The sequence below is a fragment of the Salvelinus sp. IW2-2015 genome, linkage group LG6.2 (assembly GCF_002910315.2).
Source record: "Salvelinus sp. IW2-2015 linkage group LG6.2, ASM291031v2, whole genome shotgun sequence".
Taxonomy (NCBI): Eukaryota; Metazoa; Chordata; class Actinopteri; order Salmoniformes; family Salmonidae; genus Salvelinus; species Salvelinus sp. IW2-2015.
The window spans coordinates 17,992,498-18,011,878 of NC_036846.1; the positions used below are offsets into that span (position 1 = coordinate 17,992,498).

At 40.7% G+C, this 19,381-nt stretch overlaps 1 protein-coding gene across 1 annotated transcript; it reads left to right on the plus strand.

The window, feature by feature from the left end:
* Window positions 1–7,717: 7,717 nt before the first annotated feature.
* On the plus strand, window positions 7,718–13,450 carry LOC111965905 (glutaredoxin domain-containing cysteine-rich protein 1). Its single transcript, XM_023990316.2, has 4 exons — window positions 7,718–8,234; window positions 11,137–11,376; window positions 11,731–11,796; window positions 13,058–13,450. The coding sequence occupies exons 1-4, from the start codon at window positions 7,818–7,820 to the stop codon at window positions 13,235–13,237; spliced, it is 903 nt and encodes a 300-aa protein (XP_023846084.1). The 5' UTR covers window positions 7,718–7,817; the 3' UTR covers window positions 13,238–13,450.
* The last annotated feature ends 5,931 nt before the right edge of the window (window positions 13,451–19,381 follow it).

Here is a 19,381-nt window from a genome sequence, read left to right on the forward strand (position 1 = left end):
TTAACTTCCGGACTGATGTCTTGAGATGTTGCTTCAATATATCCGCATAATTCCTCCCTCATGATACCATCTATTTGTTGGAAGTGCACCAGTACCTCCTGCAGCAAAGCACCCCACAACATGATGCTGCCACCCCGTGACTTTCACAGTTGGATGGTGTTCTTCGGCTTGCAAGCTCCCCCTTTTTCCTCAAACATAACGATGGTCATATGGTCAAACAGTTCTATTATTGTTTCATCAGACCAGAGAATTTCTTAAAAAGTACAATCTTTTGTCCCCATGTGCAGTTGCAAACTGTAGTCTGTTTTTTTAAATGGTGGTTTTGGAGCAGTGGCTTCTTCTTGCTGAGCGGCCTTTCAGGTTATGTCGTATGAGACTCGTTTTACTGTGGTATAGATACTTTGTACCTGTTTCCTCCAGCATCTTCACAAGGTTCTTTGCTGTTGTTCTGGGATTGATTTGCACTTTTCGCACCAAGTACGTTCATCTCTAGGAGAGAACGCGTCCCTTCCTGACAGTATGACGCTCGGGCTGGTCCCATGGTGTTTATACTTGTACTATTGTTTGTACAGATGAACGTGGTACTTCAGGCGTTTGGAAATTGCTCCCAAGGAGAACCAGACTTGTGGAGGTCACCATTTTTTTTCTGAGGTCTTGGCTGATTTCTTTTTGATTTTCCATGATGTCAAGCAAAAGGCACTGAGTTTGAAGGTAGGCCTTGAAATACATCAAAGGTAACATCCATATTCCTGCCAATGACTGTCAAGTTAAAGCCCTATCAGAAGCTTCTAAAGCCATGACATCATTTTCTGGAATTTTCCAAGCTGTTTAAAGGCACAGTCAACTTAGTGGATGTAAACTTCTGACCCACTGGAATTGTGATACAGTGAATTATAAGTGAAATAATCTGTCTGTAAACAATTGTTGGAAAAATGACTTGTGTCATGCACAAAGWAGATGTCCTAACCGACTTGTCGAAACTACAGTGTGTTAACAAGAATATTGTGGTTTTAATGACTCCAARCTAAGTGTATGTAAACTTCTGACTTCAACTGTACATGTCAGCTGGTGTTTTTTTTCTGTGTCATTTTACTCAGACAGAGTTTGCAGCATGACCAGCCACACCAAAGAAATTAGTTCTAGCAGTATCAGTAGCTATCTTAATATGTTATTATTGTCTAGAGAGATGCTTAGCAGACAGTCTAATCCAGGGTGATTTACATAGCCATCAGTGGAGGCTTGTGGTAGTAGCTATAGGAGGACGGGTTCATTCATTGTATTGGCTGGGATGGAATAAATGGAACCGAGTCAAACGTGMTTTCCATATGTTTGATGTGTTAGACACATTTCTATTTATTCCATTCCAYCCATTACAATGAGCCCGTCCTCCTATGGCTCATCCCACCAGCCTCCTCTGACAMTCATACAACTTATTATGAACCTGGCTGCTTGATCAATATTTGTGGCTGGACACAACTGAGGTCTGTGGCTTCCCCTCTAAGATATATGAACATATAATAGTCTGTCAGTCTATCACACAATCAAACGCCATCTTGGATTGTATTCACATTTGACTTTATAGAATAGAATAACTTTATTTTTCCCAGAGGGAATGCCAGTATGGTCAGGATTGTAGGTTTGATTCCCGCTGGGGCCAAGGATACGAAAATGTATTCACGCACTACTGCAAGTTGCTTTGGATAAACACATCTGCTAAAATGCAATATATTTTGTATTATGCCATAGTATAAATCTTTTTTCTATTCAAATTACWTGAAATTATTGATTTGTGATATTTCAAGGAGATAGTAGTACCAGATACACCTATGACATACAACATGCCTCCTGCTCCTGCTCCTGTCAACCCACTGATATATGAGGACTATGTTTGGAAAGTAGAAGATACATTAAAGCAGACCAGCATATCTGTGGAGGTGTGAGAAACGCTGAAAGTGTGAGAAGTATTAAATCTACAAGAACACAATGCTATTCATGTTTAATGCATGTTAAAGATATATATATATATTAAAATTTGAATAGCTTATAGATATGATGATGACATTTTCAAAGGGAACTAGAAAAACCACACCCACAGTTGGATATATAGGCCATCTCAGAGCATTTTGTATAAAGGAGTTTGAGATCATTGACTTACAACCATACAAATAAACACTTGAACATGCACACTCGAGCAGGCTTCTAGAGACGCATCTCTTGCAAAGATTTCATTTTTCTCTCTCCACCTAATTCAACATCGGCATGCCACCACAGGGGTTTTGGTTCTATGGCTCCTGAGGTTGCTTAGCAACAGTGACAAGAAGCCTGCCCCTTTGATTATGTGCGTGGTGTTTTTTTTATTGCATATCATTCTAAAAAATGACAACTTACCCCTCTACATGCCTTGCCCCTGTCAAAGCAGTTTGAATTGTCATGAAACCCTGCATGTTTTGGGTTTTGTTCAGTTCMGCTATTATGATCACAATGACTACCATTGTTCGACCGAATTGACATGTGGAACAATATAAGCTAAATCCAACATGTTAATAAAACATTCTAGGACAGAGCTTTAAAAACTCTAATTACACCATTGGTTGGACTAAACAGTGATATATAGACTAAACATGACAGCATTGTAAGGGGAATTGAGCAACTGAATTGTCTGAATTGCCTTCATGCCTTGGATTCAATCCTTTTTATCTGCACAATAAATGATGTAACACACCTCTTAACTGTTATGATTGCACAGATCTTATTTAATGCCCCTGAGAAGAGCATATTGCAAATGTAACTTGAGCAGGAGATTTCTTTAATAAAGCATGTGCTGCTCATCAAAGATCATTTCCCCTCAAGGCTCTGGCAATAGCAGAGATACAATTCAGAAGCAAGGAAGGAACAGAGCTACGATTCAAAAGCAAGGAAGGAGGAACAACTGAAATGGTTCACTACATTTACATTTAGACTGAGTAGCCTATCTTGCAATATGGCTTAAAGGGCGGTAGGCCTATTGATAGAGATGAACACCATAGAACGCTGGAGCCACTCTATACAAAACTCACATCCTTACCATAAAGTACCTCATTTAATTCGTTAATAGCTTATGTCATTTGATTTAAGATTACAGGTACTTCCGGTTTTCCATCTGAGGAATGGTCATTTAGATAAACACAGTTACCATGAAGCAGGAAGTTCAATCTAATGCACCATCCTCTCGTTGTAGGAGTCGTGAGGCCATTTGGTCGGGTAGACCACAGTCTTTCATGGACTCAGCTTGTTTGATTTGATTTGATTTGATTATGTTGGCATTGCTGCCCACTCTTGTTGTAATGGGACCTGCAATTATCTTTGCCTCTCTCTACAGTCAAAGGTCTTGGGTCTGAGAAACCGGCAGCACTGCTACTGACCACAGGCTAGGACTGTGCAGCATAAGAAGTCTGACCATAAGTCGGAGTGATGGTGTTGTGTGTGGTGTGTGTGTGTTGTGTGTGTGGTGTGTGTGTGGTGGTGTGTGTGTGTGTGTGTGTGTGTGTTGTGGTGTGTGTGTGTGTGTTGGTGTGTGTGTGTGTGTGTGGTGTTGTGTGTGTCGTGTGTGTGTGTTGTGTGTGTGTGTGTATTTGCCATGTGACGTGTGCGTGTGCGTATGCGTGTGTGTGTATGCAGCTTTCTCCATAATCAGATAAGAGCCCAGTAAATGCCGACCACTGAGCTGAACTAATGTAACGGAGTCAAGGACAGATGATCTTAATAAAGATGTGAATACCAAGAGGACCTTCGCCTCTCCTGAGTCCATACGGAAGTTGCAAGGATGAATATGTATGAACTTTCCAATTTGTAAGTCGCTCTGGATAAGAGCGTCTGCTAAATGACTTAAATGTAAATGTAAATGTAAGTTGCAGCGATGGGACAAGACTAACTACCAATTGGATATCACAAAATTGGGGAGAAAAAGGGGGTAAAAAAATATATATTTGTCATCTTAATAAATGTATACTAAAACATGGTGCATGCTAGCCTAAGTACCAGTCTGTTTGGCATGACAATGAGTTGCCATTCTAGCCTAGTACCAATCTGTTTGGCATGACAATGAGTTGCCATTCTAGCCTAGTACCAATCTGTTTGTCATGACAATGAGATGCCATGCTAGCCTAACTACCAGTCTGTTTGGCATGACAATGATTTGCCATGCTAGCCTAAGTACCAGTCTGTACCAGTCTGTACTGTACGCATCCGGCCGAGACCGGGAGACCCATGAGGCAGTTGCCCAATTGGCCCAGCATCGTCCGGGTTYGGGGAGGGTTTGGCCGGACGGGATGTCCTTGTCCCATCGCGCTCTAGCGACTCCTTGTGACGGGCCGGGCACATGGACACTGACTTCGGTTGCAAGCTGTACAGTGTTTCCTCCGACACATTGGTGCGGCTGGCTTCCGGGTTAAGCGAGCAGTGTGTCAAGAAGCAGTGCTGCTTGACGGGGTCGTGTTTCGGAGGACGCATGGCTCTCGACCTTCGACTCTCTTGAGTCCATATGGGAGTTGCAGTGATGGCACAAAACTGTAACTATCAATTGGATATCATGAAATTGGGGAGAYAAAAAAWAYATATATTTGGCATCTTAGTCTCTTTCTGATTATTAGTATGGCCGTCTCTCAACGAGATGTACTCCTCTCACTCTTTCCTGTTCAGTGGGTTGGAACGATTTGCTAATGGGGGGAGATTGATCCCTCGTTCAGCCCCAGGGAGTGAGCTGAGCCAGACTCATAGATACAGGCATTAATCCTTGTCTCTCTAGCCCTTTGGGAGGTTATGGGCCAGCCTGATATTTCACTGCAAATTTAATTCCAGTCTGCCCTCTGGTGGATGTTGTTCTATTATACTTGGGGGATGGATCAGGTTGATTGCCATGTAAAGGGAACCTTTGAGGGAGCACAAAGACTTTGACTCCTAACAGCTAAAATAGAATATAATAGAATGGAGTAGAATGGAATTGAATTGATACAATTTTTWAAATATAAACTTATTTGTGAAGGGATTATTCTTGATCACAGTCTCTTACTTCGATGCATGAGGCAACACTCTGTTATATATGGAGTATATTTGGTTAATTGAATCACCCAAAATATTTGCTTTCTGAATCTGATCAAACCAGCATTGTGTTCATCAGGGCACACAATGTTTAAAAACGTTTCTTATTGGAGTCTAGATAGTCCGGCCTRGTTTCAGTCCATTTTCTTCCATTTGGTGCCTAATGAACACGGCCCAGATAAAATGGCAGTTGTTTTTTACTGAAGTCAGTGACATAACAATGAATGTACAGTTTTTCAGGGTTCTCTATCATGTGATGTTTTGTTTTTACATAATTCTCTGTACTGATCACTAGCCTACTCTTTGATGCCTTGGGTGTGGGAGGAGGTGCAGTCTAACATTGTGTTGTGATACGTTTGATAAGCCAATAGCTAATCCCAGAACCATCTGTCATGAGAGACTAGCCAATAGCATGAAATGTGGGGATGAAAGCCGGGTGCTGATAGGTTAAGGAAAGGTCCCCTTTGAGTCCCAGTTGCTCTGTCGGACACAAATATGACATTTAGAGGGAAAGACACTGCCCTTAACCARGGAAGTCCTATTGGGTGTGCAAAAGGTCATTCCCTACCCACRTTTATTGACATGGCTTGAAGTTTTGTTGATTTTACATATAATTCARGTTAGTTGACTACTCAATCAAATATTGGCTTATCGTTGAACTGACCTCTGTGCACAGTGGGTGCATGGATAATCTCAGCTGCTTGCGGTAACTAGTCTTACAGACACTATCACTACAACAGCTTCACCACAGGGGGTATTGGCGTTGACTGTCCAATGTACCCTGTGCACCTACTAATCCACGAGAGACATACTGTTCTGTTCTTGTCACCTTCCCACACTGGCTTCTCACCACTGTCCATTTGGCCCTAGCAGTAACATGAAATAACCCATTACAGACAAAACTAAATCTCTATAGCAGCTTTAAAGGGGCAATCAGCAGTTGCTACATTCATTTTTGGACTCAGAAATAAATTATATGTYCCTATTGATTCTTGAAAAATATAACTTATAAATGCCTCATGAGCTTAGTTTAACTGTCGTACCGGTCAGAACCCAAAATATAAGCTTGTTTTACTCCAATGTTTGTAAACAAAGTAAATGTCAACAAACACTGTAGCCTCAGTACATGGTTGAAACTATAATTGTGATAACATGGATGGTCATTCCTTGCATCCATAGCTCTGTCTATGAATTTGAGAGTGGTTACATTTCTCCAGCCCCATCCCTCAGCTTTTTACCAAAACAGGGAAAATGCTTTGTTATTGTTTCAACTGCCGATTGCCACTTTAATGTTCTCATATCATCAAAAAGTCTATGAGAATATGAGAGTCGCCTCAGATCAATAGGAGTTGGCACCACAGCCGATCTCATAGTACTAGGCCTCTGAGGCACCAGTAAGAGCCATCCCACTTCCCCCTGGTCTGTCTCATCAGCACATGTGACGACAAGGACAGCTGGGCACAGGGATGAGGGGTCAGGGCCCATCTTCCCTCAGAGGCTGACCTGGGCCACTCAAACAGAGTGGTCTTGTCACGGCTCTAGCTAAAGTACCATATTTGCACAGAGACACTTCAACACCTATGACACAATAAATGTCTGAGGCAAGGTGTWTCTGCAGACACAACGTGGTATTGTGTGGCCATTATACATTATATGGTCTGGTCCACTACTGTCGGGTGAGGTGTGTTTGATGAACACCTTTCCCTGACGCCGGCTCTACGATGGGTGTAACAGCAGCCTTGCTTTCCCCCAGAGTTCAAAGGGCGGGAAATGTACACCAATGAGGACAAAGGATGGATGGACGTCCCCTTATGTCATTCATTCATGCTCAACAGGTGTGTGCATGTAGTCACAACACAATTCTGAGGAGGCACTTACTGCCAAGCACAATGCCCCGGCCTTCACACAATTCAAATGGTCACAATCTTCCTCATCCAGGGTGTGTGTTGGTGTTGGAGACTTGGAATGTCTGTAAGACAATAGATGAGATTTTCTTCCTAAACAGACATATTATGTAATGAATGATCACCGGTTCAAATCAGATCCCTATGGAAAATCAGTCACATAAGTCCAATGTGAAAGTGTACCTTGTTCAGGCAAAAGTTACTTTGTACAATTTTGGCAGGTTGGAGACAGGTTAGAGACTCCTGCAGTATGAAACAGTACTGCAACAGTCGTAATGTTGATGAACATTCAATAATGACCCTCAGATWAGCTACCCTAAGTTGATCTACTGATCCATCCCACTGGGCACACACTGGTTGAATCAACGTTGTTTCCACATCATTTCAATGAAATTACGTTAAACCAACGTGGAATAGACGTTGAATTGACGTCAGTGCCCAGTGGGATCTTACAAAGAAAAAMAGAATGCTGTTGTTTGATGTACCTCATAAAAAAGGCCAGTTTGTTCAAAACTGTTTGTCAAATCTTCAGAGAAAACTGRAAAGTGTGATGAATTATTCAGCAGGGGCTATCGGTTTACTTTAGGTCGCTTTTCTCTGTTACCATGGTAGAAATACATGCATTATTTACTGGTCCTGTACTGCAACTTCAAGAGCGAGGCAGCTTAGGATTGCCAGTCTTTTTTAGAACTCTTCAAACTGTGAGGATTACTCTAGTAATCCATGAGGAAAAAATAGTTTGTCTAGTCAAAGGTGGTTATGTTAAGCTTTGAATGAAAGAAGAAGGGGACTGCAAAGCACCTTTCTGGACCATGTAATCTACTACTGGGTTTTCCAATGGAGGAGACAATGTTGACACTGCCGGGTGAAGAGAAGCCCCAGAAGCAGCTGAGGTTCCGCGTGGCTTCGGGGAATAGCGGTCGGGTGCTGAAGGAGATTTTTAAAGATGAGGGGCCATCAGACTCGTTGGATTCAGACTGCACCAGTAGTTTGGATGTAGACCGGATCAGTACACCTTCCACAAGTGGAGATGCTAACGGACATGGTTTTCTGTATGGGTTTCTGGGCTCCGAGTTGGATTATAGCGAGAGTGAGCCAGATGATCTGCTCATGTATGCGGGGGCCTCAAAGGACAGAGCACTGATCAGCCACAAGCGTGTCAACATCCTCAGCAACAATGGGACTGTGAGGGGAGTCAAGCACAAAGTCAGTGCAGGTCAGGCCTTATTTGAAAATCTCCCTAATGCATTTGGGGTAAGTGATCTAGGTGAAAGTATGATGAATATGTGTTGTACCTTTTCAGTGTTTTTTCATAGTTCTCATTTGTTTGCTAGTGCATCACAGCAAAATTGCAAATGGTAAATCAATTCTAGTGTTAAATTCAACACCCAAAACTGTTAATATTGTCCCACACTACACAGAGTAAATGTAACACTTTCACAGAATGTTAACTCAGTAAATAGATAAAAGTAACATGTCAACACTGGTTATTATTGCATTCACTCTACACAGTGTTAAAAAACAGCAGAGTCTATGTTTTAATTGAATAGTTGACTACCCTTTAACAGTGTAGGGTGTGAGCTTAAATTATAGGCACTATAAATCTTACAGGCTCCATATAACATAATAAACATGATATAAACATATAATTCTAAACATTTGTCTGCATAAAATATCAAAAGATGCTTTATAACCTAGAAAGTATTTTTATAACCAACGGAAAACAGGTGCTGTTTATACCTCGTCTCATATAATAAATTACAAGACCGAGAACAGCACAGCACACTTTCTAATTAGTATACAAGGTAAACCAGGTTTAAACATCCAAATAAACCGATCACTCTCTCAATATTGTTTTTCTCTCAAAACACACTACTGGTAGAAAACAATAATAAAGCAAGTCCTGCTGAGACTGAGGCTGTCCTAATATGGACACCGTAGACCGCTTAGTGTTAATGACATCACATAACTGTTTGTCATCTGCATTAKCAGTCCATATATGTAAAAGGCCAGTAGCCAACCTCCTCCACAATGTCACTGGCTGACGTCTGGTTTCAGGTAGTCACTCTCAGTCCCTGGACAAATGAACACAAAGGAGGACAAGGTCACTTGGGAATTAATGATGCATTTCGTTAAATGTTTCAAGAGAAGCTAATCAGGTTAATTAATTATCTATAGTTTGCTTTCTAGCATTTTCTGTGTAAAGAGTGAATGAGCAGTAAGCATCGTTAGATAACTTGCATTAAAGCACAATATGGGAATTATGTGAGACACCTAGAGCAGGATTTGGTGGTAATGGAATGAGGCCTGTGAAAAGAGTGCATAGTGTTGCCAGCCAGGCGTAGAGAGGGATTACCTGTGTGGTTACTCAGGGCTGTAGTAGATACACAACACTGTCTGTCAGATATGGTGTACTGAATACTGTATGGGCTGCAGAGGAGGTTGGTGGGAGGAGCTATAGGAGGACGGGCTCATTGTAATGGTTGGAATGGAACMAATGGAACGGAGTCAAACGTGTTTTCCATATGTTTTTGATGTGTTTAATAATGTTCCATTCATTCCATTCCAGCCATTACAATGAGCCCGTCCTCCTATAGCTCCTCCTACCAGCCTCCTCTGATAGGCTGTAGTGTTACACAGACTAGATAGTTCAGTTACTGTAGCTGCAATTAATAACAAACAAAGAAGAAGCGCCCTTTTGAAACAAGTTACTAGTTGAATACATTTCCACAGTCAAAGTTGAATTTCACATTAAAGAGAGAGGATTTTGTTAACTCATATTTTCGAGTCAAATGGTACTTTCCCCTCTATGTTCGTAAAATTGGAAATCTGGTCTGGCCATTGTTACGATTGTGAAATGTAATCTTTAGGAGCCAGTTTTCTGGACAAAGATTAAGTCTCAAAGCTATTTCAACAGCGACAAACCATTTATTTTTAATCCATGACTAGGTTTATTAATCTGTGTCTGGGAAACAGGCTCATAATATGCTATACTTAAAGGGTCTGCAGTATAGTGTTTTCAAACTACTGTGTGAWAAGAAAGTAAATGTAAAGAAAGCTACAAAAAAGCCCAAATATGCCTGAAATATAGAATGAAAGCTCTGTCATTTTACAGTATATGAAAACTTGATTTTGAGGGATTGAAACATTGCAATACTACAAGATGTCTGCATTTAAAATACAGAGATGACAGAATATAGCAAATTCCAGGTACTGTAGTGAGCTTCAAAAGTATTGGGACAGTGACAATGTAGTTGTTGTTTTGGCTCTTTACTCAATCATTTTGGATGTGAAATTACACAATGACTAAAGTGCAGACTGTCAGCTTTAATTTGAGGCTATTTTCATCCATATCGGGTGAACCATTTAGAAATTTCAGCATCAAAAATGCTAACCTCCCCTGTTATTGTAATGGTGAGAGGAGGTTAGCATGTCTTGGGTGTATGATATTTGTGCGTCTCTCACTAATCATTATTCACAATTCATTCAGGATTATCTGTAATCATGGTAGCATCCACATTAATGTAGAAGTGTTTAGAAAATATATTATATTATTATTTACAATAAAAGTGATTTCAAAATGGCACAATAACATTATTTTCCATTAATTTCTATTGGGCACAAAACAATCTGAAACACAACCAAAACAAACAGCAAATGCATCCAACAGGTTTGTAAAGTCACAAGCTTGATGTAGTCATTGTGTGCTAMAAATATGGGACCAAATACATAACTTTTTACTACTTTAATACACATATAAGTGAATTTGTCCCAATACTTCTGGTCTTCTAAAATGGGGGGACTATGTACAAAAAGTGTAATTTCTAAACGGTTACCTGATGTCAACCCAATTGAACACTGGAGACTCTGGAGCAGGGCCTGAGACAGCGTTTTTTTCCCACCACCATGGTTTTCCACCACCATTAACACAACACCAAATTATGGAATTTATTGTGGAAGAATGGTGTCGCATCCCTCCAATAGAGTTCCAGACACTTGTCGAATCTATGCCAAGGTGCATTGAAGCTATTCTGGTGGCCCAACGCTTTATTAAGACACTTTATGTTGGTGTTTATTTATTTTGTCAGTTACCTGTTTATAGATGGTTAATCACATACAGCAACTCATTTAATTTTTTGTGTGTTTTCCTTTCTAGCCGAAGTTGACACTAGAGTTTGGGCGGATAGTGATATACACCACCAGCTTCCGGGTAGTAAGGGCCACATTTGAGCGGTGTGAGTTGGTCCGCAAGATCTTCTCCAACCACAGGGTCAAGTTCCTGGAAAAGAACATAGCCCTGGACTGTGAGTATGGGAAGGACCTGGAGGAACGATGCAAGCGTGTGGGCGAACRTCCCTCGCTACCAGTCGTGTTCATCGATGGACACTATCTCGGGGTCAGAGCTTTCACTTGGTCATACAGTTCATTTGAAAATTCCTGAGCCTGTATTAATAAACCGTCTCAGACTAGGTGTGCTGATTTAGAATCAGTGTGGCATTTTATATCATAACGAATAAGATAACATGGACAGAGGGACCTGACACAGCACTCCTACTCTAAAATGCTTTATGAGTACTGTTGACGTTTGAAATTACTAACGTCCTATTGTGAAACATTATAGCTCGTATTACCCTCAAACAAAATATATGATCCACCTTGAACATATCAGTGTTATGACCATACATCTATGAAATAATCATATGTTTAGTAAGGATATGAGGAATCTTACACTATGATAATAACTTTGCAGGGTGCTGAAAAAATATTGGGCATGAATGAATCAGGAGAACTTCAGGATCTTCTGGCCAAAATTGAGGTAATTGTTCATCAAGTACCACCATGCGACAGATATAATACGTTCAGTAATAACACCGGTAACAGCACAGTTATTAACTAGTTAAATGTCATGTTTCAAATGATGCCTCTGAGTCCAAACAAACATCAATGAAACACAGGCTAGCAGTAGAGCACTTCTATACCACATTGGCTACTCATCTACTGTGACAAAATACCAGTTCTATGTATCTGTGATCTAGAGCAGTGGTTCTCAGTCCTGGTCCTGGGGACRCAAAGCCTGATGATAAGTTGATGATTTGAATCAGGTGTGTAGTGCTTTGATTCAAATCATCAAAGCCTGATGACAAGTTGATGATTTGAATTAGATGTGTAGTGCTTTGATTCAAATCATCAAAGCCTGATGACAAGTTAGGATTTGAATCAGATGTGTAGTGCTTTGATTCAAATCATCAAAGCCTGATGACAAGTTGAGGATTTGAATCAGATGTGTAGTGCTTTGATTCAATCATCAAGCCTGATGACAAGTTGAGGATTTGAATCAGATGTGTAGTGCTTTGATTCAAATCATCAAGCCTGATGACAAGTTGATGATTTGAATCAGGTGTGTAGTGCTTTGATTCAAATCATCAAAGCCTGATGACAAGTTGATGATTTGAATCAGGTGTGTAGTGCTAGGGCAAAAACAAAGGACCAGGATTAAGAACCACTGATCTAGAGAGATACACAGTACAGAATAGGAATAGAAGGACTTGATTCCATTCCCCCTTCAGCCCAGCAGTGGAGAATGAATGAAGAATAAACCTCAGTCAGATATGACATCAATAATACATCAGGGAACTGACATAAATGTTGCACGGGCATCAATAAATGGCCATCAATAATGGAAGGCTCGTTATTGATTCTCATCCAACAAATTTGTTCACACACACGGGTGAGAGTCATATCACTCAGGGGTGGCAAATTGAGGTTGTGTGAACTGAAGTGATTCAAACAGAGCCAAGATACTGGCACAGGCATAGTGCTCTGAAAAAAGCTCTGTATTTAACCCTTTCCTCTCAGGGAAAATTACAGCAGAATACAAGGCCATGTTGGCAAGCTATCAAAGCAAAGAGCCCAATTAGGCTTACTACACTGCAGCAGAGCAAACCCCCAAAGATCTTGCATACAGTACCGAACTATGCTAAACTATGAATTTAGCCAGTGGCATGACTGGCGTGTGTGTTTGTGTGTGTTTGTGTGTGTGTGTGTGTGTGTGTGAGTGCATGTGCCTTTTCCCCCAGAGGGTACAGCACCCCCACACGTGCCAGACCTGTGGGGGCTTTGCCTTCGTCCCGTGCCCCATGTGCCATGGTAGCAAGATGTCTGTTTTCCGCAACTGCTTCACAGACTCTTTCAAAGCCCTGAAGTGCACCTGGTGCAATGAGAACGGCCTGCAGCCCTGTTCCAGCTGCAGCCAATGACGACTCCAAGTGCCTGACCCCAATATCCCCATTCCCTAGGCCCTTCACCAGGGCCACATGTTGTATGTTGCCCATATTAGGACAGCCTGAGATAAAAACATGTCCTGCTGAGATTGTCCTAATATGGACACCGTACATTTGGACCGCATCAGAGATAATGCTTTGCACAGCATGTTTTTTTTGTCTCAATAAAACTGTGTTTTTAAGAAAATATGATTTGGTGTATGTTCTATTATCTGCGGTGCATGTACACCCCATTGATCAATAGCAGGTTTTAAGTTTGAATTTTCATGATGTGAAATTCTCATGGATCCAGTGCCATTCCACTGTTGAACAGACACATCCTGGGTCAGTCTGGGACTCAACCAGGACAATCTAGGTCTGGTCATTGAGGTGTAAGACCATCGCTGATATGTAACAGTGTAAAGGTGGCCTGATGACCTAAAGCTTGTTATATAATTAAGGCTGAGGAGGCTGATTCCTTAATGAAGCTTTCATCACTAATCCTATGGTCGACATGGATCAGGATAAAGGAGCAGAGAGGGAAAGTAGAGTATTCTGTGAACACTTATTGGGATACTCCACTTATATAAAATTTGATATAAAATAAGGGAGAATAATATTAGAAGACCTGATTCAGAGGTAGAATAAAATAATATCAAAGAACACGTGGAGAGAAAATCGCTTTCCTTATAGTCATAAAATAGTGGAAGCAGTAAAAGCAGATTAGAAATGTGTGCATATAAACAATGAAAGCATAGCAGATTCCAGTTGAATAGTATTGGAAATGTGTGCATAGAAACAATGGAAGCATAACAGATTTCAGAGACATAGGACGCTAGGACGCTAGGCATCAAGACCACTGACTAACCAAGGTTGCTGTTAAGGAGCTTAAAAATGTAAGTATATGTCACCAATGGATTTATACTAGTTACAGTACTGTGAAAAAGTATTTTGCCCCCTTTCTGATTTTCTCTGTTTTTGATAGGGAATGTTATCAGATCTTCAACCAAAACCTAACATTAGATAAAGGGAACCTGKAATAACAAATAACATAAAAATGTAAACGTACTTTATTTATTTAAATAACAAAGTTATGCAACACCCAATTCCCCTGTGTGAAAAAGTAATTGCCCCCTTACACTCTAACTGGTTGTGCCAGCTTCAGATGCAATGACTCCAACCAAATGCTTCCTGTAGTTGTTGATCAGTTTCTAACATCGCTGTGGAGGAATTTCAGCCCACTCTTGCATTTGTGGGTTACCAAGCATGAACTGCTCGTTTTTTATGTCCTGACACAACATCTCAATTYGGATTAGGTCTGGACTTTGACTAAGCCATTCTAAAACTTTACATTTGTTGCTTTTTAACAATTTTCATGTAGACTTGATTGTGTGTTTTGGATCATTGTCTTGCTGCATGGCCCAGCTGCGCTTCAGCTTCAGCTCACAGACGGATGGCCTGACATTCTCCTGTAGAATTCTCTGATACAGAGCTGCATTCATTGTTCCTTCTATTAAAGCAAGTCCAGGTCCTGAGGCAGTAYYGCATCCCCAAACCATCACACTACCACCACCATGCTTGACTGTTGGTATGAGGTTCTTACTGTGGAATACAGTGTTTGGTTTTCATCAGGCATAATAGGACCCATGTTGTCCAAAAAGTTGACTCAAGTTTGCCAAAAAGCACCTGGGAGCACCTCYATGATCATCAAGACTCTWGGAAGAATGTTCTATGGACAGATGATTCAAAAGTATAACTTTTGGTGGCACAACCAGTTATTGAGTGTAAGGGGGCAATAGCTTTTTCACACGGGGCATGGGTGTAGCATAACTTTGTTTATGAAAAAAATTAAATAAGTGTGTCATTGTTGTGTTATTTGTTCACTCAGGTTCCCTTTATCTAATATTAGGTTTTGGTTGAAGATCTGATAACATTCAGTATCAAAAATATGCAAAAGTAGAGAAAATGAGAAAGGGGGCAAATACTTTTTCACAGCACAGTAGGTTTCCGTTAAATTATTCAAAGCACAGAAAGGACTTTAACTGCAACTCCATGTCTTAACCTGAGGTGAAATAAGAGGGACCGTTTCACAGAGTTCTGTCTTTGTGACTACTAGTGTGCATTAGGGCCCAGCACTGCTTTGCATTTTCTTTACAATAATACCATGCAACTCAATAGAACAGAGGAACTCTACAAGGTCAGGAGCCCACTGGTTTTCTGTTCTACCTGATAATGAATTGCTAAAATCAGGTCTAAATCGGTCCCTAATTAGAGGGGAACAATGAAAAATGCAGTGGAACTGGCTTCAAGGTCTAGAGTTGAGTTTGAGGGCAATGGGAGATGGATTTTAAAAAGCCAGCATTTAACTTGCATGTATAGAGTAACACAATTATACTGTGTGAGACAGGTGGTACCTTTTTATCTCTTTCGTTGAAACTGTATTTTTTTGATTGATGATGTCATTCTCTCCGTCTGCCATCCACTGTCAAAGAAATACAGACATGTATCTCTGCGGTGAGGATCTCTCTACGCTGTCATAGCCCTGTACAATGCTGCTTGAACATGATTCTACAAGGCAGCACTGTAAAGAGGCTAAAAGCAAAGAGCAAGGCGCATCACTTTCATTCACTCTTGACACTTGACTTTAATAGTTGCRACACAATCTGTTTACCATACACTCACTGACTGATAGTCATTGTTTCCTGTTCGACGTAGGCTATACATTCATGATCTGCCTGACACATTCCGAATGTGTAGCCTAATCCGATTTCTTTCATACATTTTTAATCATAATCTAATCGTTGAGGAATAATGTTAGGACATGGGTCGTGGAGACGAAATAAACCCAATAGCATGCCCAATTGCGGTATATTGCGCCCCCATCCGTAGGCTAAATCTTGGAAAAGAAAACAAATAACAATACGGTGCAGGAATAAAAAWWWAAAAAAAGATCTGACAATGTCTTGGCCATATTATTAGCCTATATAGCATGATCTTCCCACTCTACACAACGCAGTTTGTTGGTATATGAACGATAGGGAAGAACAGGTGATTATTATAGGCTACACATATTTTGATAACGTTGATTACCTCAAGAGCGCGCGCGCCATCGATGCAACGTTATTTCCCACAGGGTTGCAATATGAGACATTTGTAATCATGCTAGTTTTATAGGCGTTGTTAATCCCATATTACAAACGCCTGATATTCCCTAAGGGAGAAAATGAGACATGAAAGAAAAAGACAAGATGGTCAGAAGAACAATTGAATTGGAAATTGCATGACGACACATGACATTGATGCGCGCGCTCTCACACCACCCMGTTAAATGTGTTAGACAACATTTAATGACAAAAAAACCTGGAACGTCGTGTGTCCTTTTCAGCATTTTCTGATGTGCCATGGTGGACAATTGTTTCTCCGTCGGAGAAGCCTACTTGGTCCTGCCGTGATGCTGTGTGCAATGCTTCTCAATGGTTGGTCAATGCGCAGTTTGGTTGAATATGACTTTTTATTGACGTCACCGCATAGGCTACAGCTTTTTTCTTATGATTTCCAGAGCCTAATTTCTTATAACTAATTTCTCCATCGGGAATAAAGATGCGCACCTAGGCTACGAACACCAAAATCTGCATGACATGATATTTGTTTTGTTGTTGCTGATGATTCGAAGTTAATGGGTTTTATTTTAGGTATTGTCAAAGACTCCAGCCACCCTAGTCATAGATTGTTCTCTCTGCTACCACACGGCAAGCGGTYCTGGAGCGCCAAGTCTAGGTCCAAGAGGCTTCTAAACAGCTTCTACCCCCAAGCCATAAGGCTCCTGAACAAATGGCTACCCAGACTATTCGCATTACCCCTCCCCCCCATCTCCACGCCACTCTCTGTTGTCATCTATGCATAGTAACTGTAATTAACTCTACCTATATGTACATACTACCTCAACTAACCCGTACCCCCGCACATTCACTCTGTGCTGGCACCCCCCAGTATATATTGTTATTTTTTACTACTGCTCTTTAAGTACTTGTTACTTTTATCGCTTATTCTTATCCGTATTTTTTTWAACTGCACTGTCGGTTAGGGGCTCGTAAGTAAGCATTTCACTGTAAGGTGACATTTTTTTATTTAGATTCAGGGTGTTCCACGCCAATCCTGTAGCCTATGTTGGTTATATATTGATAACCAATAATTGACTAATGTTTTATGCTTCAGCAAATGCAGCATAAAACATAAAGCATCCAATTGATTGATGGGTCATATTAGCTTAGTGCAGAGGCCTGTAGTACTATATGGGTAAAATCCATCTAGAGTCCGCGCGGAATCAAATCATTGCGCACTACTACTGGCGCACAAACATTCAGCACCATGGACAGTACAAAATAGATAACGAAGACTGATCGCGGTCTCAGCACCACAGCCGCTCTGCTCATAATAAGCGAAGATTTAACATACCTAGCTGTGTCTAGTTGTGTAGGGAATGTGGCTGTACGAAGTCCTGCACAATAGACTGCAATGCGTTTTGCTATTGTAGGACCCAGCTGGCTAACGTTAGCTAGGTTAGGAGTTAGGYGTTAGTGTTAAATTTAGGAGGTAGCTAAACGGGTTAAGTAACCATCGGTCTTGTATAACAATACCACACTTAACATATCATACTAATGAGTGTCCCAGATTTTCATTTGCTATGTTACATCTAGTCTATGAGACCAGGCTGAGARTCTTCAATGAAAGTGCTTCTTAGTCCAAGAAGAAGCCCAATCTGTGTCTGGGAAACCAGCCTATAGGAGATACATTTGAAGATTACTGCAATACTGTTCTCCCTGTAGGTGTCCGCTCATACCATGCCCCACCACTAAGATAGTGGAGCCCCACAATATAAAAAGATAAGGTACCTAATGGGAAGACAGGGAGGATATTTATATTCTGTCTCCCAAGTGGACAAATACCTATAGTGTGGAATTGTGGTAGTTCAACACAAGGACTGCCTGTCGAAATTTGGGCTATGTCCTCCCCATTCAAAATAATTACAGGAGTAATTCATCAGTCCTAAGGAATACTAAACAAAACTAACAACTCAACGAAAAAAGCTAATGATAAATGTTCATAAGTTAAGATTTATTTGAACTCCTTCAGCAGTAGTTTCATTGTTCTATAACCAAAGGAAATCTTACATTATCAATGAACACTTWAAAAAAATATAACCACACCTCACCCCTGACAAAATTCAGAAACAACTCCAGCCCACCTCTAAAGAAAGCCGAGTATGTATTCACCATTGGGGTATAAGCTTACAGCTGTGTTCCTGTTACATCAACAGACATGAGCGCAGAATTCAAAGAAAAGCAGTCATTAAATGCAATGGGTCTTCTCAGGCAGGTGAAATGTTACAGAACATTCAGGGAGAAATTAATGATATATCACAGCTATGATTTTCTGTCATATAGAATTAGGAATCATGTCAGCTCTATTCATTACATTTCTATCTGCAACATTCTGAACATTRCGCCTTACTGACTACACCCGCATAGAGCAGAAGTATCAAGCTGGGAAYGTCAAAGTTGGGACAATGGCTGTACAAACATCACAATCTTTTATGGATAGTCAGCATTAATATTATTTATTTGTCATTGTCTTATTAGTCTTTACACAGAACATCCATGGTAAAACATGAGTTTTATTTCACATAAGGCRCAGAAACAAAATGGCTACCGACAGTCCACTATTATTTATAGTGGTAAAGGAGGGGACGTTCGCCCTCTCTGGTTGTCCGAAGACCACTTCATCTTTTGAGCAAAAACACAATCTGTCATCTGCTGACAGAGCAAACAACTGACCGTCCCCATGTTTGCAGAATTTCACAACACGCAGAGGTCCACAGCTGTATCAAGAGTCTTTTCATAGCATTGGTGTGATTTTTCACACTAGTGCTACTGTATTCAAGATCAGTCATCTCACTCAATTCTCTTAAATATTTCAAATCAATAATTCTTAGAACCCTTTTGAACAACTCTTCTTTCATCAATGGTATTATYCTACCAATAAAATGTTATAGTAACGCAATCTAGTCATCACTAATYCACATTTTCATTCAATGAACTGGCGTGATCTGAACATGCCATCTTGCAGTGTGCATAGGTCCAT